The sequence below is a fragment of the Ornithorhynchus anatinus genome, chromosome 8 (assembly GCF_004115215.2).
Source record: "Ornithorhynchus anatinus isolate Pmale09 chromosome 8, mOrnAna1.pri.v4, whole genome shotgun sequence".
In the NCBI taxonomy this organism is placed as follows: Eukaryota; Metazoa; Chordata; class Mammalia; order Monotremata; family Ornithorhynchidae; genus Ornithorhynchus; species Ornithorhynchus anatinus.
In genome coordinates, this window is record NC_041735.1 from 20,508,851 (window position 1) to 20,535,941 (window position 27,091).

Consider the following 27,091-nt stretch of genomic DNA (forward strand, 5'->3'; position numbering starts at 1 on the left):
TTTACATTAATAAGTATGAAGCACTTACATGTTCTTCAGTATTTTCCTCAGCCTGTTCTGCTATTTAACATAGAAGAATTTATGTCACAGTCTGAGTACAAGACAATGTCAAGATCAGTTTATAAGACTAGTAAATATTATTACAAACACTGCTTAAAGTTTGTAGTTTTAAAAAACACTGTCAGAAGAGCTACTGAAATCTATTTTTCTGTGTCATGCTCCACTGGTAGAAATTGTTTTAATCTATCCTATTTCTGAGCAAAGCCTTTTGGCTGATCTTTGAGATCATTAATTTCCACTGTGGTCTCTAAATGGGTTAGTCTGTCCTCTTCCCCCAATTATGTGAAGGACGGTGACCAATTAGAGAAGCAGAGTGGCCTACTGAGAACATGGGCCTGGAGTCAGAGTACCTGGGTTCTAATCCCGACTCCTCCACTTGTCTGCTGTGTGACCTTGGGCAAGTCACTTAACTTCTCCGTATCTCAGTTCTCATATGTAAAATGGGGATTAAGCCCTATGTGGGACAGGGACTGTGTCCAACCTGATTATTTTGTATCTACCCCGGGGCTTAGCAAAGTGCCTGGCACATAGTAAGTGCTTAACAAATGCCATAAGAAGAAGAAGAATGGATTAAGACTGTGAACCCTGTGTGGGACAGGGACTGTGTCCAACTTGATTATCTTGTATCTATTCCAGTGGTTAGTACAGTGCCTGGCACATAGTAAATGCTTAACAAATACCATTTAAAAAACAACAACAACAAACCCTCCACTAAGGAAAGAACAAGGAGAGAAGAACTTCAGCTACAGGAGGAGGGATTTAAGTTAGAACAAGAAGAACTTCCTGGTAGTAAAAGTTGTGAAACAGCAGAACAAGTTCTAGAGTGAAGCTGAGGAATCTTGTTCTCTGGTGGTCTTTAACTATAAAACAGATTCTGGGATGATTCAAGTGTGATTCACCCTGAAGTCTCAGGTATGAAAGAGACAGCCTCTCCTTTCAGCCCTACACAATCTGAAAAGTCAGTCCACAGATGCTTTCTTTCCTTACAACGTAAGGCAAGGTGATTTCCTTAAAACAGGATCCCATTTAAATTGGCATGACATTCAGTGTAATTTATACTAGCCATGCAAATTAGCCCAGACCAAGAGCCTAAGCTGTAAAGAAACCATGATGCAAGCTATTTCAGTTTTCACAGAAAATGGATATTCTTCCTCAACCTCTAGTCGCTCCGATGTAATCTCTTGGAACCTGATTGAGGTGGGAAAAACTGAGGGACATTGCAGGCCAGCTGTGTCCCCTCCCTGTAAGGTCCATCTATTCTGAAGAATTTGGTTTTGGTGGAAAAGAATTTGGGGCTCAGAAACAGGTCAAGTTGAAAGGACTTAAGTAAACCCATCACAACCTTTCATTGCCCTTTGCTATAAAGAGAATGGACAGGAGGGAGCGAACTTCATTAACATTCTTTTCAGGCCCATTGGCTGACTTCTTTTAGTCCCTAGTCGAGTGGGCTTGGGATAATGTGCTTGGCTAGTCCGTGCAATCAAGATACAGTATCTTATTTCACATCTTTCACTTTGGATTACATCTGGGAATGCCAGTTGGTGCACTGTGTTGGGAAGAACGCAACTGTCCCTTTAGGTGGACAGGTACCACGACACTGGGTAGAGAAGCCTCCACAACAGGTACACGGGACCTGTGGCCTCCCCTGGCTGACCTCACACCCACCGCTGCCCCTCCAGAGTTGCATCTGGCCTGGTGTCACATTACCGTGACTCGCTAGTGAAAGAGAAGATTAGTTCAAACAGTTGATTTGTCAAGCCAGTCACCAAGGATATTAGCTGAGTAATGAAGTTTAATTATCTGGGATTCTTTATAGGAGGGCAAGAACCTATCTCTCTGCTGCATTTATCAACTGCTGCTAGATTTTATCTCTTGCCTTCAATTTTCTTGTGATGGTGTGTTTGGTTCCCCAGGCACTGTGGTGGGAGTAGCCTCCCTTTCAAAAATGCAAGAACTCCTCCTGATGAGAATGGTAAATTATCCTTCCTGATTGTTTCCAGGACATCAGTTCTGGGTCTTTCCTTTACTGTTTCATTCTGGCATTATGGGGAGAGGAGGACCACTAGGATGATGTGATATTAGGGGAACTCTGAGTCCTCGACTCTCCAACCCCTCACGCTGCCCGGGGGAGCGGCCCCACTGTAGAGTGAGAGCAGTGGCTTTGGGGTTTCCAAGGAAAATGCTGGATGAGCCAACTGGAGGAAAGACCATATGCTCTTAGTTTGGGAATGAGAATGACTTCTGCCTGAGACCCGTAGGAATTGGAATACAACGTGGTTGAGGTAATAAATTCTATTAGTCCTGGTAAAGGGAATGGCTTTCCATCAGATTACCTGAATGCCGGAACTCAGTAGTCGTGGGTTGTATCGGGTTTGAGAGGACATGGGCCCCGAAGTCTAGGGCATGATGAAAATCCATCTGTGGGGGAGTAAAAAATCAAATAAATGTGAAAAATAAACCCTCAGCCCAGTTTCTGTCAATCGGGCAGTGGCTGCACTAGTACCCTCCCTTAGACTCTGGCTGCTCACTGCCCCTGCCTGGGAAGGAGCAGATAGGGCGGGGTACCATTTTGGGGAGTGGGCAGATTTTTCAAGCCCATCTGCAGAGCTGGGTTTTGTTCAGGGAAGGTTCATACAGGCTACCTCTTCAGCAGCCCGAAAAAGGTAACTGCTTATTCAGAGTAGGGCCTCTGTGGTGGGGTGAACTGTGACTCAAGTAGTCCTTTGGAGCAAATTATTTGCCTCCTTTTCCTAAGGGTGGGGACAGGAATAGGCTGGACCCAACCCACTCCCCTGGGAATGTTTGTGTGAACCAAAGCTAAGTGAATCTTCCCTGCCATTGGCCAGTGGGGCTGTCAGCTGATAGGGAGAGTAAAGCCTTTGGGAAATGTTGCCTTGCAGAAACAAGGCAGAATGCCAAAGTGTGAGGAGGCAAAATCTGCCCTGAATTTCCCCTGGGTCAAAATGTCTCTATTTTTTTTCTCTTCGAAATAAGACAATTCCATTAGCTTTTTAAATGGTAAATTTTAACTAATCCTTCCCTTTTCTTGTCTCCTTCCTCCCCGCCCTCCCCACTACCACCTCAGGGCTGGGCTGCCTCAGGGCTGTGGTCACCATTTTGTCCCATTTTTCCAAGGTTATTTCATTGTTTAGGTCTATTGCTTGATATCTCTGAAAAATTGTATATATCTGTAACTTATTTACTTATTCATCTATTTATTTATATTAGTGTCTGTTTCCCCTTCTAGACTGAGCTCGTTGTGGGCAGGAATGTTTGTTGTTATATTGTACTCTCCCAAGTGCTTAGTACAGTGCTTAGCACACAGTAAGTGCTCAATAAATACGATTGAATGAATGAATGAATGAATGAATTCTACCTGAGGGGCACTGTGCCTCCTTTCCCTACTCCCCACTCTTGGGGGCTAGCTGGCACTTCTGTGGAGAGGGTGCCATTGGACAGCAAGAAGGGAATGAGTTGCTTCTTTAACCCCACCAGTCCTTCCCCTTATATTTCTTCCCCTTATATTCCAATTTCCTGTGCCCATTACAGACGGAAAGAAGTGAAAGCCCATTTCTCCCTGCATCACTCGGGGTTAAAATTCAAGCAGTAGAAATTCTAAAGGACAGATCCAGCTCCAGTGCCTTCCCTCTCATTATTGGCCCCTGCTTGACACACCCGGAAAAAAAGGGCCCCCATTTTGAGTTTCATAGACTCACCCTTCCTTCCTCAGGAAAACCTGTGATCAGATAATGTCGTCCTACTATCTGGTATCAAAACCACCCCGGTGCACAGACTCACTGAGGCCAGCAACCCACCTCACAGGAAGAGGGGGGGAGACATGCTGAGGTAGGCAGTTCCCCCAAGGAGAACGTAATCCTTCACAGCAACCACAGAGGAAGGAAGAGGAGCTTCATTAGCAGAACTAGGGATGGAGAGACAAGGCTGGTTATTCCTGTAGGGTGGATTGAGCCCTGAAGCCAGGAGATAGGGAGAGGCTCTAGTTCTGATTCTGTCACTATTTTTCTGTGTGACCTCAGGCCAAACTCTTAATCTTTCCATGCCCCAATGTCAAATGGGCATAATAATCCCTTCTCATTTTCTCAAAGGAACACGGGTGTCAATTGGATCATTTGTAGAAAATCATTTAATCTTACTGGAAATGAAGGTTCAATAAATAGTCCCCAAATTTACCCCCTGACAGTTTACTAGTAATGATGTGTCTGACGGCCGTTAGCATAACGAACCCTGTCAGGTACAACACCGGTCTCATGACTGCAATTTTAAATTTTGTAAACGTTCTTACTTGCCTTCAGCCTAATTTCCTTTGGGTTCAGCCTAAATTCTTTCCCGGTTTGCTGGGTGGGCTAATTTACTTTTAATTATGTAAATATCCTAGAAAGGCGAGTCCGATTTATTAAAAAGGAATTTCCAGAAGAGCAGCCCTAGATGGATGGGGTGAATGGCTGCAGCGATAGCTTCCACAAGGCTGGCAGGGTTGAACGGGAGGAAGAGGCCACTCCCCTTCCAGGGCTTCAATCAATTGTATTTGTTGAGTGCTTACTGTGTGCAGAGCACTGTACTAAGCACTTGGAAGAATGCACTATAACAGAGTTGGTAGACATGTTCCTTGCCCACAACGAGATTACTGTCTAGAGGGGGAGAGCATCATGTTGAAGAGCACAGGCTTGGGATTCAGAGGTCGTGGGTTCTAATCCTGGTTCTGCTACATCTGCTATGTGATTTTTAGGCAGATCACGAAACTTCTCTGTGCCTCATCTGTAAAATGGGAATAAGGGACCGTGTCCAACCTGGTTACCTTGTATCTATCCCAATGCTTAGAACATAGTAAAAATAATAATAATAATTATGGCATTTGTTAAGCGCTTACTATGTGCCAAGCACTGTTCTAAGCACTGGAACACTGTTAACAAATACTATAATAATAATGATTATTATGGAGATACCCAAAATGTTTCAGCTGAAATTGGCCTGCTATGACTGTGATACTGCAATCGACTCGGGATCTCTGAAGCCCAGCCAGTCAAACCAAAGCGAACCAAGCTTTTCCCAGGCTGGGCCTCCCAAATTGCATTCTGGGACAATGAAGGGGTGCACAACGGGAATGCAATGCCTAAGATAGTAAAGATGGAAGTCATAGGTCCCCTTTACCGGGGAAGATCCTGGAAGAAGCATCTTACTGGGAGGGCCAGTATTGAGACAGTAAGGCCCATGTGGGATAGGGGCTTGTATCCGCCCCACTGCTTAGTACAGTGTCGGCACTTAGTAAGAACTTAACAAGTACCACACATTATTATTATTATTATCACGGTGATCATTTATCATCTTTCTTTAGTTAGGGGAAGACATTTTTCTGGGATCTTGGTTCCCTGGGCCACTACCCCAGCAGGCTTGCAGGGAAGGCACATCTCGACCTCATTCAGCAGGTGTTATTCAGGGTTCTGGGTCTAATAGAACAGGCAGGATCCACCCTCCAAAGGCCCTGCTGAGAAAAGTCACACATCTAAACCACCTGCCCACTCTGATTACCATCAGTCTTTCACACAGAGGACATCCTTATGATATTTGAGTTTTTCCTCCTCGTAACTTTCAGCTTCTGGGTCATGTGATTTCCCCAAAATAAGAGTTCTGAGGCCACTGCTGGAAAATTGAGCCCTTGTGCTACTTCTTGGAAAGGATTATGCCACGATGAGGCAAGGTCTTACTGAATAGCATCCAGAGAGTGAGTGATGACGGGATTCAGGAAACTTAGATAGAGATGTCAGATTTCTGTGTTCTTTAGAAAGAGGAGAGGAAGAGGGGATGTAGTGAAGAACATCAAACTCCAAAGGGAACAGAGGACAGTTACCACAGAGCTATTTGAATTGGGTCAAATGCAAGAATTAGGGACATGGGCTGAAATTCAGCAGAGGTTGGTCACTAGAGAAACCAGGTGGCATTTTGTAGGTGGAGAGCATGTGGAACAGGGACTGTAGCCAACCTTATTATCTTGTATCTACCCCAGTGCTTAGTTCAGTGCTTAGAGAAGCAGGGTGGCTCAGTGGAAAGAGCACGGGCTTTGGAGTCAGAGGTCATGGGTTCGAATTCCGGCTCGTCCACTTGTCAGCTGTGTGACTTTGGGCAAGTCACTTAACTTCTCGGTGCCTCAGTTACCTCATCTGTAAAATGGGGATTAAGACTGTGAGCCCCATGTGGGACAACCTGCTTCCCCTGTGTTTACCCCAGTGCTTAGAACAGTGCTCGGCACATAGTAAGCGCTTAACAAATACCAACATTATTATTATTACAGCGCTTGGTACATAATAAGTACTTGAATAACACTGTTGATATTATTATTGTTATTGTTATGTATTTCTACTTCAAGGAGTTTTGAATGTAAATAGAATAGGCTTTCAAAAGAAATGGAATAGACTCTCATAAGGTAATAACGGGAAAAACTGGTTAAATTTCTAAAAGGATTAAGCAAAGAATGGTGGTGGTGAGAGCCCATCAATTTGGCTTGAGAAGGCTGAAGTCAATGGACAGTATGGTCTGGAGGGAGAATAGTCGTTAGTTGTTTGTAACGTCAGGGTGTCAGATGAATCACTTGCATTTTGCAGTTTTCTTTCATTAATTAGGAGGCTTCCCAATAGTTCATAATTACCTTCACCACCAACATGTCACTAGTATGTTTTCACAGTGTTCACAAGGGTGCGGAGCCCCGAACTAGTTGGAGTAAAATATAGACATGCTCCCTCTCCTCTTGGAATTTACAGATGAATAGAGGAGGCAAGACAAAGATAATTATATACACAAATAATTATATATCTATATAGTGTTTTTCTAGAAAGAAAAAGCATCAAGAATGCCTGCAGAGGCGTTAGCTCACTCCCTCACTCCCTGATGTGAGGGAAGACCATAAAACTCAGGGGGATGGGAACTATTAGAAAAGCAGCATGGTCTAATGGATAGAGCATGGGCCAGGGAATCAGAAGGACCTACGTTCTAAACCCAGCTCTGCCACTTGCCTGCTGTGTGGTCTTATGTAAATCACTTAACTTTTCTGTGATTCAGTTCTCTCATTTGTAAAATGGAGATCAAGACTGTGAGCCCAATGTGGGACAGGGACTGCGTCAAACTTGATCATCTTGAATCTACCCCAGTGCTTAGAACAACGACTGGTACATAGTAAGCATTTAAATACCACAATTATTATTATTTTTATCGGAAATTGTAGTCTTGAAGTCTGACATATATTTCTGGCAGCAAGATACTTCAAATATACCCAAGGCCCCAAAAAGGAAAGTCTGGGAGATTAGAGCCAGGGCAAAGAGGTGCCAGAACAGAACTCTGAGAAGTGGAAAGTGCATGGACCTGGGAGTTAGAGGACATGGGTTCTAATTTTGACTCGGCCACTCGCCGGCAGGGTGACCTGGGGCAAGTCACTTCACTTCTCTGGTCCTCAGTTATCTCATCTGTAAAATGGGGATTCAATACATACTTATCCTCCTTTCTACTTGGACTGTAAACCCCATGAGGGACAGGCACTGTGTCCACCTTGATTATTTTGAACCTAACCTATCCTAGTAATAATAAATAATAATAATAATAATTATGGTTCTTGTAAAGCACTTATTACGAGCCAAGCACTCTTCTAAGCACTGGGGTAAATACAAGTTAATCAGGTTAGACATAGTTCCTGTCCCCAAGAGGCTCACACTTTTAATCCCCATTTTACAAATGCGGTAACTGAGGCACAGGGAAGTTAAGTGACTTGCTCAAGGTCACACAGCAGACATGTAAGCTTGTTGTGGGCAGGGAATGTGTCTGTTTATTGTTGTAGTCTACTCTTTCAAGCACTTAGTACAGTGCTTTGCACACAGTAAGTGCTCAATAAATACAATTGAATGAATGTGGCAGAGTCGGAATTAGAACCCAGGTCCTTCTGACTCCCAGGCCCATGGTCTATCCACTAAGCCTTGCTTCTTCTCTAGTACAGTTTTGTCATATAGTAAGACACAAATATCACAATTATTATGTTCTGACAGTCAAGAAGCTCTGATATACCATATATATATATTACAGTACAATACAAAAATGATTTAAGGGGAGGTGTAAATCAGGTATGGCAGGGTGGTTGAGAGTAGGTGAAGCGAAGTAGGGAATGCTTCCTGAAGGAGGTAGACCTGAAGATGCACCACTATAAAGGAGAAGAGGGAAGTGGTGTAATGGACAGGAACAATGAGGTTGATCCAGGCATGAGAGACAGCTTGGACGAAGACATCTAAGGCCACAGAGACGCTCAGGGAAGGAGGCCTGAAAGTAGCCAAGACCAGCTGGCACAGAGTTTGGGCTTGGGAGCATCCTAACCCTCGGAGGAAGATAAGAGCCGCTAGGTGAGATGGTGCCTGCTGGTGGAGAGCTTTGAAAATAACAGTTAAGATCTTGCATTTGCTACAGAGTGTGATGGTGTGAACCCACTATAGGTCTATGAATAACATGACTGAAAAAGAGGGTGAGGGCATATAGCTGTCCTTAACTGTAGTGTGCAGAATGCTTTGGAATTAGGAAGCGTCTAGGGGCTAGGGGACCAGCAACATGGCCACTACAGTTATCCAGATATGAGGTGTCCAGGACTCATGGCAAAGGATTCAGCAGTGGGACTGGTTTCTTTCAGGCTCAGCCTAAATTATTTTGGGCCTGTGTTTGAGTGCCCCCATGTTGCCCATCTTTTTTGAAGATCATCATACCACAATACCTTTCCCTTTTGACTACAAGTATGTTCTTGTTGGCTGTGATGTTAAAGGAACTGTGAATTCTCTCAACCGCTCCTTTTTTTGAAGGAATCCAGATGCTCTCTTCTCTCTGAAGTCTCTTAATGGAAAACCTCCTTTTTATTGCTCAGTACTTGCTTGCTCAAACCCACCAAAATCTATTCTGTCTCATATGTAGATGGATATAGTTGGCTCTTCTACTTTAATGCATAAGGCTGATTTGGAACATTTGTATATCTGAGAGGTTGATATTCAAATGGATTATTTAGACCCAAATTATAGGGCATTCCCTGGGTCACTAATAAATAACTAGCCTGCTGATTGATGGGTAGTTTAGAGACCCTTATGGTGACTTGTGTTCTGAATCCTACAAATTTTTAGGCCAGCCCTTTCTGTGAGTTTCATGTTACTATACATCAGGTCTACAGGATGATCAGCCATATTGAGAAGGTAAATAATTTGCCCACAGCCATAGAGAGAAAATCAAGGCTTAAATCAGGTGGGATCTCAGAGGATTTCACATCTGGTACTTTTTTTTTCCTCAAGAGGTTCAGGGAAAGGGGGTGCTGATAATTTGTTGTTTACTCATAACAACCTACAAAAAGTCCAGAGTTAGAACCCAATGTCAATTCAGCTTCTTTCTATGGCACTTGCCCAAGTCCCTTACAAAACTCTGAAAGGAGTAAATTGTACCTACCCCAATGCTTAGTACAGTATGTGGCACAAAGTGAATGCAGAATACCATTTTTAAAAAAAAGCTGGGCAAAAGACACAACCCGGCTCAAAAGCTCTCTTGATGTCAACTTGATTTACAATGTGCCTGCTGGAATGAGGGCTAAGTCTCCAAATCCTACTCCACAAAACCCACTGAGGAATCCCCACCCCTAACTCAAGTGATCAAAGTACTTTAAATTCCCCTACTCAACACATACTATTCCGTGCTTGCATGCTCATACATTTACCTACTCACCTGCATTCTCTTTCCATAATAATCCTAAAGACCAAATCATCTAGTTAGGGTGGCTTTTGTTACTTGCAGTGGCCTTCCCTAGAAGGGGATGGATGGATTCAGAGACAGAGAGAAGTTGGCATATAAAATGAGCTCCATTAAGAAAAAAGATCCTAGAGGTTCAAGATAACATGCTGTACCTGCCGATGTTTGAATGCTATAAATAGGGACATTTGGGGAAGAAAAAAATTGAGAGGCTGTATAACTCCCCTGAAATACATTGAATCAGAACAGCTTTTTAAACTTTTATAGGCTGACTAATCCCCCCAGGAGAATTGTGTTACTGAGGGGTTTCGTCCAGTTACAGGGTCCTGGACGAGGTCTTCGAAGGCCCCACCCTGTCAGTGATGAATCATACCTGGGGCCCTAGATCCCTTTTCTGAAACCCCCTCTTTGTGGCTTCAATAAACCCCTCTGGAGAGAGAGGCAAAACTGAGCCGCTGAAAGGGAGGGGTGACCCCTTAAAAGCCCAGCAGGGAAGGGAGGGGTCTAGAATTACGCTTAGGCTAGGCCCAAACCACAGCTCCTCAGCAACCTGGAAGGAGAAGGTGGCAGAGCAGTGGGAGTCACAGTAAGAGATGAGGCAGCCTCTCCTCTGAATGGAAAAAGGACCTAAGGACTCAGGAGTCAGTGAGAATGTGAGGAAAATTTGCAGCAAACTTAAGAATCCTCTAGAATGTGGTCTACCTTCCTCTTCCTATTGCATTCCTTGGTCTTGTGAAATTTCTCTTTATTATCAAACCTAAAGTCCTCCAGCCGCAGAGCCAAACTCTATACCAAGAGTCCAAGTTCTAAAGTGGAAGCTGCTGAGCGGTGATCTCAGGCCCCCAGAGAGTTCCTACCCTGGGCCGGAGGGTGAACAGCCAGTCCTGGTAGTTTTTGCAGCCCCAGAACACCGATGGGAGGACACGGTGTCCATTTCACTGAGGATTTCCTATCTCTTCTGGAATCACAAGCCTGCAATGTGAGCCCTGGTCCCAGTCAGGGTAAGGACCACCTGAGAGTCATCCAAGCTCACTGTGCAGTCACGTTTCCAACCTCTGGGTACAATTCCTGATAGACTCAGATCTGCCCCTAGCTGACCCCCCTCATTCCTCTGCACAGGCTGAACCCAGTTCCCCTCTGGGGTGATAAACTCCTCTCAACAGGAAGTGCCGACTCCTACGCGGAAGCAGGGGAAATTGAGGGAGGAGAGAGTCGGCATCCCCTTAGTGGTCAGGGAGCCGGGGGTTGGGGGGCAGGGCTGGGGATGGGAAGTTGTCAGATAAGGTCTGAAAACCAGCAAAGCGATCCAGCCCTCTGCTTGGGATCAGCTCCAGTCACATCCTCCGAGTGGGCTGCCGTTACAGGATCCAGCGATGAAATTTCAGCCAGACGGATACCGTACCTGAGCAGGGGCCTCCCTTTGGGAGTGGGAAGGTGGGGGCTGAAGGAAAAGATAAGACTCTCCGTGACACACACAGTCAATGGCCAGATAGGAAAATCTCTCCCAAGCCTGGGTACTGGCTTCCCTTCCCACACAAGGACTTCCAGATACTTCACATTGGAGGAGGCTATGAACACTGACAGGGCTGTTTGATGATGATGATGGTATTTGTTAAGCGCTTACTATGTGTCAAGCACTCTTCTAAGTGCTGAAGTAGATACAAGGTAATCAAGTTGGACACAGTGCTTGTCCCACATGGGGCTCACAGTATTAATCCCCATTTTACAGATGAGGGAACTGAGGCCCAGGGAAGTGAAGTGACTTGTCCAAGGTCACAGAGCAGACAAGTGGCGAAGGCAGAATTAGAACCCAGGTCCTTCTGACTCCAAGGCCCACTTGTGCTCTACCCACTAGGTCATGGATGAATCTCATGTTCACTAAAGTGTGTAGCCTCAAGAGTCCAAGACACATTTGCTAAATAATAGCAATCCTGCCTGGAATATCGATAGATTTTGAGAAACTCATTTCTGTGGGGCAAGAGGATTATGATTTCTCTAACAAAGATGGAGAAACCAAGGCAGAGAGAGGATCAGGATCTTGCCCTGGTTCTCATGATGAGTCAGAAATGGAGTTGGCACTAAAACTCCGATCTCCTGACTCACATCCAATAATCTAGTCATTAGGACTACCTTGCCCCTCTGAATCTGAAGGTCTGAAAAAAAAAACCCTCGGGAATTGGGGTTTGGGTTTGATTTCACGTCATCATATTTAACGACAGGGACTTAGACAAAGAATGTCTGAAGGATGACCATCCACAAGTCTAGGAAATGCTTGCTTGCTTTCGGGCTAGCGCTCCCATCCCATTCCAGTTGCCATTTCAAGGGACAGAGCAGAAGGCTGATGGTGTCTGACCTGGTTCAGCACAAGACACACTGCTTTATGAGCTCAAGGTTCATTTTCTCTCTCACCCTTCTTGAACTTACTGGTCCTCTTCCCATTTTCTCACCAGATGACAGAGAGCACAATGAAGAGTGAAGAGATGGAAATTGAAATCTAAGAGGGCAGATAATGAGATTGTTTAGTGTGGGAAGAGAAGAGTGAGAAGGTCGAGGGGTGTGGAGGGAAGCTGAAGGCTTAATAAAGTTATTTAAGTTTATGAAGAACTAGCTGTTCACAAGGACCAAATAACAGAAAAATGGCTGTAATTGAAGCAAGAGAGACTAAAGTTAGATTTGAAGCAGACTTTCCAGAGCCTAAGAGCCAACTTTTCCTTTTGAGTGTAGTGGGGAAAAAGGGATAGAGCTTTTGTGGGGGAAAATTAGCAGGACATGATTTGGAGAGTCGCAGGCTGGCTTCAAAAGGCTAGCGAGTCCGAAAGGTCCTAATTTGGGGGTTTTTCAGCCCTGCTTAAAGCACTTGGGTTTTGGAAGCGGGGGGGCTGGTGGCGGAGTCGTTGAAACATGGCGGAGGAGTCGTTGAAACCTGGAATGAATAAATCCAGTCACAAAATCTGGAAAACCAGTACCATAGCTGGAAGCCTGTGAGGGCAAAGGTCCCCCATTATCTCCAGGGAGTTTGCTTCTAAGGTCCTAAATGGTTGTTGAGTACTAGAATAAGTTTTTGCAGGAAATTGTGGAATCTCCTTTCCTGGAGTCATTTTTAAATGGGCTGAACCCCTGTAGGCTTTAAGCTCCTTGTGGGCAGGGATCACATCTACCAGTTGTTGTTATATTGTACTTTCCCAAGCAATTAGTACAGTGCTCTGCATACAGTATGTGTGCAATAAATATCACTGATTGATTTCATTCAGGTTTGCTGAATGAGGGTTAACTTCATCATTATCATCACCATATTCCTTTCATGCCTTAGAGAAAAAGGAGCAGCAGGTCAACTTACCTTACGGTAGAATACCACTGGTCCATCACATCGACCAGCAGTATGGCCATTGTCCACAGGTTTGGAGAACCTGTCAAAATGGCTCAGTTCTTGGTGGGGAACATAGGTCATTTTCATTTTAGGCAAGCTGTAAGTACCTTCGGGGTTTATTTTTGGAGCCAGGTTTCAAAAGCAGGATGACTTGAAAATGGCCACTTTGGAGGAAACCAAACTCTAGGTCAAATCCAGGCCTGGGGGTAATTATGTTGCTTTCTTTTTGGAAGTTGGAGTGTGGAAATCCCATCTTCTCCAAACACATTTCTCCTGTTGAAGGTCTTCAGCCTGAAATGGGTCCAGGGACTTTGGAAAAATCCTTCTTCACAATCAGTCTGCCTCAGTCCTGGTGGCCTAGTGTGACTTAGAAAAGATTGTAGACCTGAAATCCAATGACTCGTTCTCTACTCTAGACTACAAATGAGAAAACCATAAGGCTGTTTGAGGTGGAGGGTTAGGAGGAGAGAGTCACTTAAGAGTGAAAGAAAGGGGGAGATGAAAGTTTGCACTCTTGCCAATATCATACAGGTCAAAAGTTATCTCCAAGGGTGGTGACAGGGGATGAGAAAGGCGGTTATTTTCATTTCTAGAAACGGGATGCCTCTATCCCCTCCCAGGACATCATTCGTCCAAACAGACTTCCTCCCACTCTAGCCATCTTCCCACCTCTCTGATGACTTCAGTCAGGTCTTCCCTGAGTTAGGGATGAGAGGTGAAAACCATTTTTTAAATTTTTCAGATTTGCTATTCTGACCAGATGGTTGCACTTGGGGCATCTTGGCACAAAAAGTCAGCTCACCAGGGTTGGTGGGGTCATGGAAACCCAAGATAATGGTATCATGCACCATCAGGGGAAACCCAGTGTTCCTTTGTTCTCCATCCATACAGCAAGTGCATTTCTGGGGGAATCTTTCTCCCAGCCTGAGAAGGGGTGGAATGCTGGAGTCCCCCTGGTTCTGTGGCAGTTAGGAATGACACTTGGCAGTTTGGGATGGCAATTGGAGGCTGGCACTTGGGAATGACAACTGGGGTGCTGGCAGTTGGCACTGGCATTTTGGAAGGACAGTTGGGGGTTAGCAGTTTGGAATGAAGGTTGGGGGCTTGGCAGTTGGAAGGTTGGCAGCTGGGAATGACAGTTGGGAATTGGCAGTGGGGAACGGGAGCTTGGGATGACAGTTGGGGGTTGGCAGGTTGGAACAGCAGTTGGGGTTGGCAGTTGGTGCCTTCTGGATGAGAAGAAAAATTGCACTCAAGGGGGTCCTCCCTGGGAGAACTGGGCGGGGGGAGGGCAGGGAACAAGAAATTCACAATGACGGAGTCAGTATCTGTGGCTTGTCCCTGTGAACTATACTGAAGAGTGGGAGTGAACTTCTTTTACATGAATGTTAGAACGATGGCAGAGTTGAAGGATAATTTTAAAGATGTAGCCGTGCAGAAATATTCAGTTCAGGGCCTGCGAGGACCATTGACAGCACTTTGAGCCCCGCCTCCTACTTCAGGAACCCTGCCTTTAGCTACCTTGTCTCTATGCTTCTGAGGAAAAGCGAATTAATTTAGTAGATAATGACAGGAGATAACACTGTCTTGGGAATGCAGACAGATACCAAACTTCCATTTTCCCCACTAAAATGACGATTTTATGACCTCTTGGAAAAGGGGGCAAGATGCCATTCCTCTCATAATAATAATGGAAAAGGAGGCAAGATGCCATTCCTTTCATCATCATCATAATAATAACTGTGGTATTTGCTAAGTGCTTCCTGTGTGCCAAGCACTGTACTAAGCTCTGGAGTAGATACCAGATAATCAGGTCAGACATAATCTCTGCCCTAACATAGGGCTCACAGTCTAGAGCTGTGGGAAAACGGCTATTTAATCCCTATTTTACAAATGAGGAAATCGAGCCACAGAGAAGTTGTGATTTGCCCAAAGTCACACAGCAAGTAAGTAGCAGAGCTGGGACAAGAACGCAGGTCTTCTTACTCATGCTTTGTCCATTAGGCCATGCTGCTTTCTCCACTAAAAGAACATCTTTTCTAGCTAAACCTACTCTTTTTTGTAGAGCTCTCAAAAATGTCTTGTTAGGTTGCACCCTTCTCCATTTGAAAGGTGCCAAATATCCCTTTCATCCAGAATTTCTGTTAAATTCTGTCACTCCTATTGGAATGATTGGACAGCCAAAATAAATTCTAGCGCCTGTTTTGAATACTGGTCTGTAATGTAACCTGAATAATTTAACAGTGGATAATCTCTGGGTCTACTCATCATAGAGAAGACCTTTATAACATGGATGGATTCAGTGTGAAAGTTCAGAAGTTGTTGACGGCATTTCTGTTGTATCTGCCATGCAGTAGAGATCATGTCTGCCGTGTTGTGTTCCAATTCCAAGAATGCATAGTTGACTGTACAAGAAATAATGAGTTCAGAAAGTCTTTGGGCAGGAAGGTGGAGCAGTGAGATGCCAATTATTGCTACTATTGTCAGCTTTCATGTCTTCTTATGAAGATGATCATGGTGAAACTTGCTTTGATGATACAATCGTATAGTCGATTTGTTTCTCAGGGATTTCAGTTGAACTACTCATACCATCCCCCATTCTATCCTTGTTCTTCCTTCTGTTGGTGAATAAGTTATGTCTGTCTGTCTCCTCAATTAGGCTGTGAACACCTTAAGGGAAGGAGCTGTCTTTTTCTGTTGCTTTTGCATAGTTCCTCAAACTCTTAGCATGGTGCTCAGCGCCCAGCAGTGCTTAATAAAATCGATCGATTGACTGACTGTTGAATATCCTTGTGGGGAAAAAGGCACCAAAGGTATCAATCAGCCCTACCTGAAATCTCAACAATATCCCTCAACAGGGATTCCAACAGGTACAGAGGTGTTATAACCTTTCATGATTTTAACTCTACATTGGACCAGAAAATTTTGAGTAATTCTGAACAGATCCATAATTTATTTTAATGCCTGTCTCCCCCTCTAGACGGTAACCCTGTGGGTGGGGAACATATTCATTCATTCAACAGTATTTATTGAGCGCTTACTATGTGCAGAGCACTGTATTAAGCACTTGGAATGTACAATTCAGCAACAGACCTACTAACTCTGTTGTATTGTACTCTTCCAAGCACTTAGTTCTGTGCTCTGCACCCAGTAAGTGCTCAATAAATACCACTGATTGATTTTCATATTTATTGTTTGTGTTGGTGAAAATATATCTGAAGAATTATTTTTTCTTCTATATGTGTACTCTCCAGAGTAAGATAAGCTCATTATGGGTCTTTCTAGTCCCTGAATCTACTTCTATTTCACTCAAATTTCCTTCTCACCCAAAGCAGTGCTCTGCACATAGTGATGCTCTCAATAAGCTCTAGATGTAAATGATGATGCTGATAACTCCTTACAGTCCCTTCTGGCTTTATGGATTTAGGATTGACTTCCTGACTTGGCTGCAAAGTGATGTGAATTTTGGGGTGAACGTCATAAAAAGGCCCTGCTCTGGAGCTTCCACGATGGGTGATGGTGTCACACATTCTCAACAACTGAGTGAGTACAACCCCCAGAACAGTGCTGATACAAGTTCTATTTGGTCTCCACCTTCAGAGCCCACTCCAGCCCAAGTTTAAGAGTTTCTAAGAGGAGTAGCCAACAGCAGGGCACAGCAATGGGGGAAACTCTGGTCTGGGATCTATTGTGACCTGGTGGCATGGGGCTGATAGGCTGAGATGCCTTGGGGTGACTTCAAGCAGTCAATCAATCAACGGTGTTTATTGCAAGCCTAATGATGACCCTAAGAAGCAGGGTGGCCTAGTGGATAGAGCATGGGCCTGGGAGTCAGGAGTCAGAAGGACCTGGGTTCTAATCTCAACTCCATCACTTGTCTACTTTGTGACCTTGGGCAAGTCACTTTACTTTTCTGTGCCTCAGTTCCCTCATCTGTAAAATGGGGATTAAGACTGTGAGCCTCTTGTGGGACAAGGACCGTACCCTATCTGATTAACCTGTTTCTACTCCAGTGCTTAATATAATGCCTGGTTCACAGTAAGCTCTTAACAAATACCATTTAAAAGAACCCAACAAAACTCTGTATTAAGCATTTAGGAGAATAAAATAGAAACAACACACACATTCCCAGCTCCCAAGGCTTCGATTGTGCAGATCATTTAGCTGTGCCCCATTTTTGCTGCTCAATCCCCGCTCTTCCTCTGCCCTCGTTACCTTCTTTAGTGTCAGATCTTGGCAAGTTCTCTACACTTCTTGGGGCCTCATTCCTACTGGTAGAAGTTGTGAATTTCCTGAAGTGTTTCTGCCATTTTAGGACTTTCTCCCTAACCGTGATGTGGGTGGAGTTGCATATTAATTACACTTGCTTAAGGGAAAGAGTATCCTCCCTGCTTACATTGGAACTTGTAGCTAGGTTTTCTCTGATCTAAGAATGCTGCCAGGCAAGAGGAGTCAAAACTCTCTACTTCATCTTCATTCTCCAGGAGTCTCATTTTGTGATGTCTAGATGATCGGGATACCACTTTGCAAATCTGAAGCTAATTAGGCAATGGTCAGTCCAACACTTGGTGCCTTGCATATCTGAATAGTCTGAACATCCTTCTGAATATCAATGAGAGGCTACTAAGAGATTTTCAGTGCATAGACTATGACATATAGGTTATTTGTATAGTTTTCAGTCCACCTTTCAGAAGGCACAGTAACTCTAAACTTCCTGACTTCTGCCAGCTTAACTTCCCAAACATAATATAGGATTGATTCAAAGAGGTAATAAAGGGAAATGATTTATCCTCACTTCTATTTAGAACCCGCTTCACTGCACGTTTATAAGATAATCTGTTGCCCACTCTTATTTCTGACATAATGGTCCTTCCCTCAACAACTTTAATCTCCTTGGTCTGCTCTCATTCATTTATTCAGTCATATTTATTGAGCGACTACAGTGTGCCGAGCAATCAATGAGGTGCTTGGGAGAGTGTAGTACAAATTAGAGATATGGTCCCTGCCTTGCAGGATCTTACACTCTAACGTGCATTTTATAATATAACAGTACCTCTCAGAACCAAAGCCTGGGTGAGCTGTCTGTTTTCAGCAGTAGAGTGAGCTGGCCAAATCAGCACCAAATGATGGAAATTATATACTAGAAAGAAAGATTTCCTGCTTAACTCTGGAGAATTTGCGTGGCCTAGGGGAAAGATCACAGCCTGGGAGACAGAGGGCCTGGGTTCCAGTCCTGGCTCCGGCACTCATCTGCTGGATGACCTCGGGCAAGTCACTTAACTTCTCAGCGCCTCAGTTACCTCACCTATAAAATGGGGATTATGACTGTGTCCAACCCAATTATCTTGAATTTACCTCAATAATAATTATGGCATTTGTTAAGTTCTTACTACGTGCCAGGCACTGTACTAAGCGCTGGGGTGGATACAAGCAAATTGGGTTGGACACAGTCCCTGTCCCATGTGGGGCTCACAATCTCAATCCCAATTTTATAGATGAGGGAACCGAAGCCCAGAGAAGTGAAGTGACTTGCCTAAGGTCACACAGCAGACAAGTGGCGAAGCAGGGGTGAGAACTCCCTCACCCATGCTCTATCCACTGCCATGCTGCTTCCCCTTGTACTTAGTACAATGCCTGGCTCATAGATGAAGCACTTAAAAACACTATAAAAAAGCCCAAATCAAAACAAACAAAAAACTCTGAGCAACAGAAAGGCAACCCGAAGGCATCTCGGCCGGCTGGCCTTGGACAGGGATCTTCAAATTGCAAATGGGTGAGTTGAAGATGAGTATTGATGACCTCCCAAAGTTATCTGTTCATCACATTCCAAGCAGAGCACCAATGCAGTCATGGTGGGGAGAAACATTCTTACAGGGAAATCCACAGAAGCGAAATTCAAGCGGCACAGCAAGGCCACATTAACCACTGGGCAACACCAAGAGCAGCAGCAGGAACATCCTGACACAGCACACCCAGAAATGAAAGGTAGCACCTTTTTGCAGCGCAGATGCAACCCAGAAGGTGAAAAGGCAGAGTGATATGCAACAGACCCTGCAAACACCAACAAAAGCTGCAAAGCAGAGAGGGGGCTTCCTGGGGATTTAGTATGCGAAGAATGAGCCCTACCATTGCCTGCAGCATCATCAGTACCAACGACTTCAAATACAATGAGTTCAGTGAAATGGATGTAGAGAATATGACTTTTCATTAATGTCCTTTCTTTATGGAAGCACTAAAGCATCTGAGGCAGAAGGCAGGCAACTCCTTCCACGTACTGCCTGCATCAGCACTAGAAGACATGTCTGGTCACCTATAGCTTGGTCCTTGACCACATCCTCGCCCAAGCCTGGAACTTTCTCTTCCTCCACATACGCCAGACCACCACGCGCCCCACATTCAATCCATTACTAAAGTCACATCTCCTCCAAAAGGTCTTCCCCGATTATGCCCTCTTTTCCCCTGCTCCCTCTCCCTTCGGTGTCACCTATGCATTTGGATCTGTGACTTTTGGGCATTTGATATTTGCCCCACCCCAACCCCACAGCACTTATGTACACATCTTTAAATTATATATTATAAAATATTTATATTCATGCCTGTCTCCCACTCTAAACTGTAAGCTCATTGTGGGCAGGGAATGTATCTGCTAACTCTGTTGTACTGTACTCTCCCAAGTGCTTAGTATAGTGCTCTGGACACAGTAAGCACTCAATAAATACCATTGATTTACTGATTGATCAAGTGAGGAAAAAAATGATGGAGAAATAATGAACTCACCTATAAGAAGTAAACGAACTTTTAGAACGCACCAAGGAGCATTTTTCCACAGAGCAGATTCACTTATTCCCTAGTTCATGTTTTCTGTACACATTTTGGATAGAATGTGTTTAAAGAATTAGGAAACATCATTCCCACTATATGCTTCTAGCTGGATAGAGAACAATGCAGTGTCAGAAGAAACAGCTGAACACACAGGTAAAAAGTGGGCCAGGTCGTGTGCACTATGAGTTTTTCCTCTTTTTATGGTATTTGTTAAATGTTTACTATGTGCCAAGCACTGTTTTAAGTGGCAGGGTTAGGTACAAGTTCATCTGGTTGGACCCAGTTCCTGTCCCACATTGGGCTCACAGCCTAAGTAGAAGGGAGAACAGGTATTTTTCTGGGGTTTGTCAACAATGTTACCCCCATATTATGGGGGTTACTGTTGAACAATGCAGAGCACTATACTCGAAAATGTGCAGGGTTACATAGAAAGAAAAAGTTGTAACTTCTCTCCTAAAGAAGGTTTACCACTAAATCCGCTGTTCTTATACTCATCTCTGAAGATCAGGCTCTCAGTCTAAAGATGGGGGGAAAAACAGGAATGACTCCCACAAACTAATAAACCAGAAATTTCTTTAGACTGTAAGGGTGGAATATTTGGAGTTAACATTTCTATAAACAGAGTTCTGAACCAACAGAAATTGATGCATTTTCAAATCAGATGCATCCAGAATCAAACCCCAAGGAATAAGGGGTCTGAGGTTAAATAGGGACCACCGGGACCCCTGTAGGAGAGAACTCATAGACATAGTCCCAAAATGGAAGTCCAATCAAATTGCATCTTTGATGGCGATAGTGTTTCAGGTGCACAGACAGGATAGTAAATGACAAAGGGAAGGTTCAAGGCAAATGGGTGATTTCAGGTTCAGGTGGTATTTTCCCAAATTTATAGGCCTCTTTTTCTTCTCAAATTTACACTCACTCCCTTGGAGAGCTCATCGGCTCCCATGGCTTCAGTTACTACCTCTATGAGAGTGATTCCATATCTACCTCACTAGCACTGATCTCTCATTTTCTCTGAAATCTCACACTTCCTCCTGCCTCCAGGAACTCTTTACATGGACATCCCGCTGACATCTCAAGTTCAATATGTACAGATCAGAAATCCTCATTTTCCATCCCAGATTCTCTCATTCATCAACTCTCCCTTCAGTTGACACCAATACCAGCCTTCCCGTCTCAAGCCTTAGCATTAGCTCGACTCTTACTCTCCTTTGAACCCCCATGTCTAGTCTGTCACCAAATTCTGTTAGCTCTTCTTTCACGACATTTCCAGGATCTTCCCCTCCCTCTCCATTCAACTGGCCACCACGCCGGTCCAAACATTTCAAATAAAGCAGCTTGATTTCTGCACCACCCTCCTCTCTGATCTGCCTGCCTCATGTCTCTCCCGTTTCCAGTCCATATTTCACTCTGCTTCCTGGACCATTTTCCTGCATGTCTCCCCATTTCTCAAAAAGCTCCAGTGATTGCCAATTCATCTCCCATCTTATGAGAAAGTCGTGACCTCTGGCTTTAAGGTACTCAGTCAATCCATTTAATTCACTGGGCACTTACTGTATACAGAACACTGTGCTAAATATGCACTTGGGAAAGTACACTACAATAGAATTGGTATACATGATCCCTACCCACAAGGGCCTTGCAGTCAACCAGCTCCCTAGCTCCTATTTATCTGCTCTCTTTTACCACTACACCACAGCTCACACTCTTCAGTCCTTTCATAGTAACCTAATAATAATAATAATAATGTTGATATTTGTTAAGCGTTTACTATGTGCAGAGCACTCTTCTAAGAGCTGGGGAAGATACAGGGTAATCAGGTTGTCCCACGTGAGGCTCACAATTAATCCCCATTTTACTGATGAGGTAACTGAGGCCCAGAGAAGTTAAGTGACTTGCCCACAGTCACATAGCTGACAAGTGGCAGAGCTGGGAGTCGAACCCATGACCTCTGACTCCGAAGCCCAGGCTCTTTCCACTTAGCCATGCTGCTTCCCCAGTATAATAATAATTGTCAAGTTCTGACTATACACCAAGCACTGTACTGGGACAGATACGAGATAGCCAGTTTAGACACAGTCTCACTGTATCTCACTCTCACCTCTCCCACCGTTCACCTCTGGCTTTCTTCTTTCATCTCCAACTGATCACAGCTCTCCCCATCTTCAAAGGTCCTTCTGAAGTCCTGTTTCCTCTAAGAGGCTTCCCCAATTGATTTCTAGTCTCCCCACTTTATATCCCCCCACTTCAGTATTTCCACACTATCTAAGCACTTAAGTACTCACGGGCCCCATTAGCACTTATATACATATCACATACACTCTATTACTTCCTCCTATCTGTAATTTATTTTAGCATCCATCTCCCCAACAGAATTGGAAGTTTCTTGAGGGCAAGAATCAAGTAGGCTAATTCTACTGAACTCTCCCATGCGCTTAGCCTAGTGTTCTGCCCACAGCAAATGATCAGTAAATACTATGGATCAATTAAAACTATAGAAAAGTCAGGCCAAACTTACTTCAGCATTACTGACCACATGATCAATCATAGAATTTACTGAGTGCTTGTTGAGTACAAAGCTCTAGACTAAGTGCTTGGGAGTGTAGTGTATCGATGTTTGGTAGAGTATAAGCTAAGTACACCTTCCCTGCTCTCAGGGAGCACAAAATCTAATGGGAGAGGCACATAGACAACAATAATTTATAAATGTGGTGGCGGGGGGAGAGAACAAATATAAAATGGGTCAGGGTGAAATAGCAGATAAATACAAAGGTACCTGTGTGCTGGGAGGGCATACAAAAACACGTGATAAAGGTAGCCATTAGCTTGACACAGCTCAGGGAATTAATTGGAGAAGTCTCCCACGAGGACCTGGAACTTCAGAAGGGTTGTGAAGATGGGCATGGCCGCAGTCCGGTGGATTTAGGGGAGTGGGAAACTCCAGGCTAGGGTATGGTATGACTAAGGCGATAGGAGGCAGAAGAATTGAGAGCTGGGTAGTAAGGTGAGCTTGGGAGAAGCAAAAGGGAGAGCAACGGGATAGTAAGTCAAGACACCCAATGTGTAAGATGGGAAAACCTGGGGGAGAGCCTTGAAGCTTGTGGTGAGGAGCTTTTGTTTTTGATGGGAAGAAGCGTAAACTTGGGTGTCATAAAAGACCAAGAAAATAATCACACCATGGATTCATCCTACTCATTCCATCCATAAGTGAACAAAACATCAAGTTTTCATTAACTACAGATAAACAGAGAGAGTTGACTATGGTCTGATTTAACTGCAGCCATTTTAAAAGACCCAAAAAGAGCGGAGAAGACCATGCCTGTGGTGGTTCTGTTGTTTTGTTTTCAATCTTCTTTCATCATATTTAGTCAGACTATGCCTTGCCCTTGTTCACTCAAGGAGAATTTCCCCGAAGTTTTCCCTCCCACTCTCCAGTGAATGCCTCCTTACACATCAGGGAAAAAAAAATACAATTATGGCATGCCGACTCCCACTAATGAAGGAATTCTAACTCACTAAGCACAGACAGGGAGTGAGAAGCACATACACACACAGGCACTTTTTCATTGGCTCACCCAAAATGCGGTTTACTCCTAAAACAGTCTGCTTGCTGGTTACACATATCACCTCCCTTTTCCCTTCATGGTCCCCTGATGAAGAATCTAGGTGACCTTTGATCCACTGTAATTCAGTAAGGAATGTGGGACCTCACTCAATTCTGCTATCCATGCTGCTGAGGAAAGTGGCATTTTCACTTTTCGCCTGCCATGATAGGTTGTTGGTGGGTAAGGAAGGACAAAAAAAAGGATTTGGGTCCCAGGTCAAAATGAATGGCACAGAAAAATCAGGGGGTACCACGATGCAAATTGGTTACCAGAGAGACATTTGATTGGCTTTTGCACCACGGGGAAGGATATCAGGAGGCAAACTTTACATGGATGTCAGCTTTAATTATTATGGTATTGATTCAGGACTAATCCGACTCTACTACTTGCCTGCTGTGTGACCTTAGGCAAGTCTCTTAACTTCTCTGTGCTTCAGTTACCTCATCTGTAGAATGGGGTTGAAGACTGTGAGCTCCACGTGGGACGTGGACTATGTCCAACCTTGTATCTATGCCAGTGCTTGGTACAGTGCCTGGCACATAATAAGTGCTTATGAAATGCCATTAAAAAAGGGACTAAGTATGTACTAAGCGCTGGGATGGATACAAGCTAATCAGGTCAGACAAAGTCCCTGTCCCACAAGGGGCTCACACTCTAAGGGTAGGTTATCACATCCCCACTTGTCAGATGAGGAAAATGAGGCGTGGAGAAATTAAATGATTTGCCCAAGGCCACACAGCAGGGCTTTGGCAGAGGTGGGATTAGAATCCAGGTCTTCTGGCTCCCAGTCCCAGGTTTTTTCCTACCAGGCCATGCTGATGTTTTCATTCCTTAGCAAGTTTCTAAACTTGCTGAAAAATGCTTAATAATTTACTCTGTGTTTGTAAAACACAACTCAGTGGACTGATTTAATTATGCTTGTGAGTGTCCTTAAATATATTTAAAAGTGGGAAGGTAATTAAAATTTTACATTAGCAGAAGGGGTGAAATGTCAAAGTTTCGCCCCCCAATTATCTGCACTTTTAGAAACCCTACTTATCACATCTTTGACCTGAAATATAGGTAATTTCCACATTCTAGATGAACTTTAATGCTCCACACTTAATTAGTTGGGGTGAAGATAAAAGAAACAAATTACTTATCACCAATTGGCAACCCTCGTAGGTTCCCACTATAGCAAACAGGAATTTATCTCCTGAACCAAATATAAATTAATTCATGCTTGTAAAATCTTTAAAAATGGATACCATTTGTAATATTTTCTTTTCCCAACTTCTGCTGTAACTTTCTCAGAGAATAAACCACCCACAAAATTGGAAACTAGGTGTAGCTGGTGTGCAGTGCCGTACTGTGCCCAAAAGCCGATGGATGAAATCGTAAATGAGCACACGAAAAAGAACTAACTTTAGAAGTAAGCCAAAAACGTCTTTTGGGATTTTCGACTCAAAAGCGACTGATGAGTTTCAGAAAACAAAACAAAAAACAAGTTTTCCTTTTCCCCCACAGGCTGAAACAATAACAAAAAAATCACCACATTTCAAAGTGAAGGCAAAGCGGGAAGGAGTGAACCTGAGAATCGTTCCCAAAGTCCAGGAAAACAGACTGGCCAGGAAACCTCCGCCAATTTCCCCCGTCCGGGCTCACTCTCGGCTCCCCTGTCAAGCAACCCCTCAGTGGTATTTATCGAGCTCTTATTATTATTTTTAATCGTATTTATTGGGCGCTTATCGTGTGTAGAGCACTGAACTAACGGCTTGGGAGAGGACACAGGTCCTGCCCACAACGAGCTAACGATCTAGAGGGGGAGGCAGACATTAATATAAATGAACAACAGATAAATATTACCGTGTGAGAGCACCGTACTAAGCACTTGGGGGGAGTACAATCTAACATCAAACTCAGTCTCTGCCCACAGCGAGCTCACACTCTAGGGGGGGAGATGGACATTTATATAAATAAATTAAAGATAAATATTACCCTGTGGAAAGCACTGTACTAAGCACTTGGGGGGAGTACAATCTAACATCAAACCCAGTCTCTGCCCACAACGAGTTCACACTCTAGAGGGGGAGACGGACATTTATATAAATAAATAAGAGAAGATTACTGTGTGCATAGCACTGTACTAAGCGCTTGGGAGAGAACACTGTAACATCACACACACACAGTCCCTACCCACAACGAGCTCACGCTCTAGATGGGGAGGCAGACGTTAGTATAAATAAATAAGATATAAGATTACGGTGTGCAAAGCACTGTACTAAACGCTTGGGAGAGTACTATAACATCCTGCCCACAACGAGCTCAGGCTCTAGAGGGTGGCTTAGTGGAAAGAGCCCGGGTTTGGGAGTCAGAGGTCCTGGGTTCTAATGCCGCCTCTGCCACTTGCCTGCTGTGTGACCTTGGGCAAGTCACTTCACTTCTCTGGGCCTCAGTTCCCTCATCTGTAAAATGGGGATTGAGACTGGGAGCCCCACGTGGGACAGGGACTGAGTCCAACCTAATATGCTGCATCTACGCCAGCTCTTAGTGCTTGGCACATAGTAAGCGCTTAACAAATACCACAATCATTATTATTAGAGGGGGAGACGGACGTTAATATAAATAACAGCTATATGAGCGCTTAGAACAGTGCTCAGGACATAGTAAGCGCTTAACAAATGCCATCATTATTGTTATTACTGGGTGCAGAGCACTGCACTAAACGCGTGGGAGAGTACGCCACAAGAGATTTTATAGACCCGTCCCTCAGAGTCCTGCCCTCCCAGTCGTCGCCCCCCTCCCGTCCCCTTGTTTTCCCTTTGGGTGTGGGGAGGAGGGCCGGCTCCATCGTCGCTCAGTGGAAAGAGCCCGGGCTTGGGAGTCAAAGGTCATGAGTTCGAATCCCGACTCAGCCACTTGGCAGCTGGGTGACTGTGGGCAAGTCACTTCACTTCTCTGGCCCTCAGTGACCTCATCTGGAAAACGGGGATGAAGACTGTGAGCCTCACGTGGGACAACCTGATGACCCTGTATCTCCCCCAGCGCTTAGAACAGTGCTCTGCACAAAGTAAGCGCTTAACAAATACCAACATTATTATTATTATTATCTCCGCTTCGGGGACACTCATTCATTCATTCCATCGTATTTCTTGAGCGCTTACAGTGTGCAGAGCACTGGACTAAGCGCTTGGAAAGTACAATTCGGCACCAGATAGAGACAATCCCTGCCCAACAACTGGCTCACAGTCTAAAAGGGAGGGACAGACGGCAAAACAAGGAGTCAGGCATCAATACCATCAAGATAAACAGAATCATAGATATCTACACAGATAATAATAATAATAATGACATTTGTTAAGCGCTTACTATGTGCCAAGCGCTGCGGGGGCGGGGTGGAATAGAAGGCAATGAGGTTGTCCCACATGGGGCTAACAGTCTTTATCCCCTTTTTCCAGATTGAGGCCCACTTCTCTGGCCAAAGCCACAC

At 44.4% G+C, this 27,091-nt stretch overlaps 1 protein-coding gene and 1 long non-coding RNA gene across 9 annotated transcripts in view; one reads left to right on the forward strand and one right to left on the reverse strand.

Annotated features, from left to right (window-relative positions):
* ABHD16B (abhydrolase domain containing 16B) overlaps positions 1–14,171 on the reverse strand; it is a 70,054-nt gene extending 55,883 nt beyond the window's left edge. Inside the window, exons 1-5 of one of the 8 annotated variants that reach the window (XM_029070904.2) lie at positions 13,995–14,171; positions 13,163–13,549; positions 12,235–12,319; positions 2,394–2,478; positions 29–60 (exon numbers count right to left, since the gene is read on the reverse strand). In XM_029070904.2, the coding sequence (XP_028926737.1) occupies positions 29–60; positions 2,394–2,478; positions 12,235–12,319; positions 13,163–13,212 (252 nt within the window). In that variant the 5' untranslated portion in view covers positions 13,213–13,549; positions 13,995–14,171. Of the gene's footprint in view, positions 1–28; positions 61–2,393; positions 2,479–12,234; positions 12,320–13,162; positions 13,961–13,994 lie in introns of those variants that run through there. The other 7 variants (XM_029070903.2, XM_029070905.2, XM_029070907.2 and 4 more) reach the window with 7 other exon arrangements.
* Positions 14,172–15,099: 928 nt separating this feature from the next.
* On the forward strand, positions 15,100–25,309 carry LOC120638567. The gene is made up of 3 exons (XR_005660276.1): positions 15,100–15,138; positions 16,620–16,735; positions 25,129–25,309. It is a non-coding gene; the product is annotated as an uncharacterized LOC120638567 (long non-coding RNA).
* Positions 25,310–27,091: the final 1,782 nt, after the last annotated feature.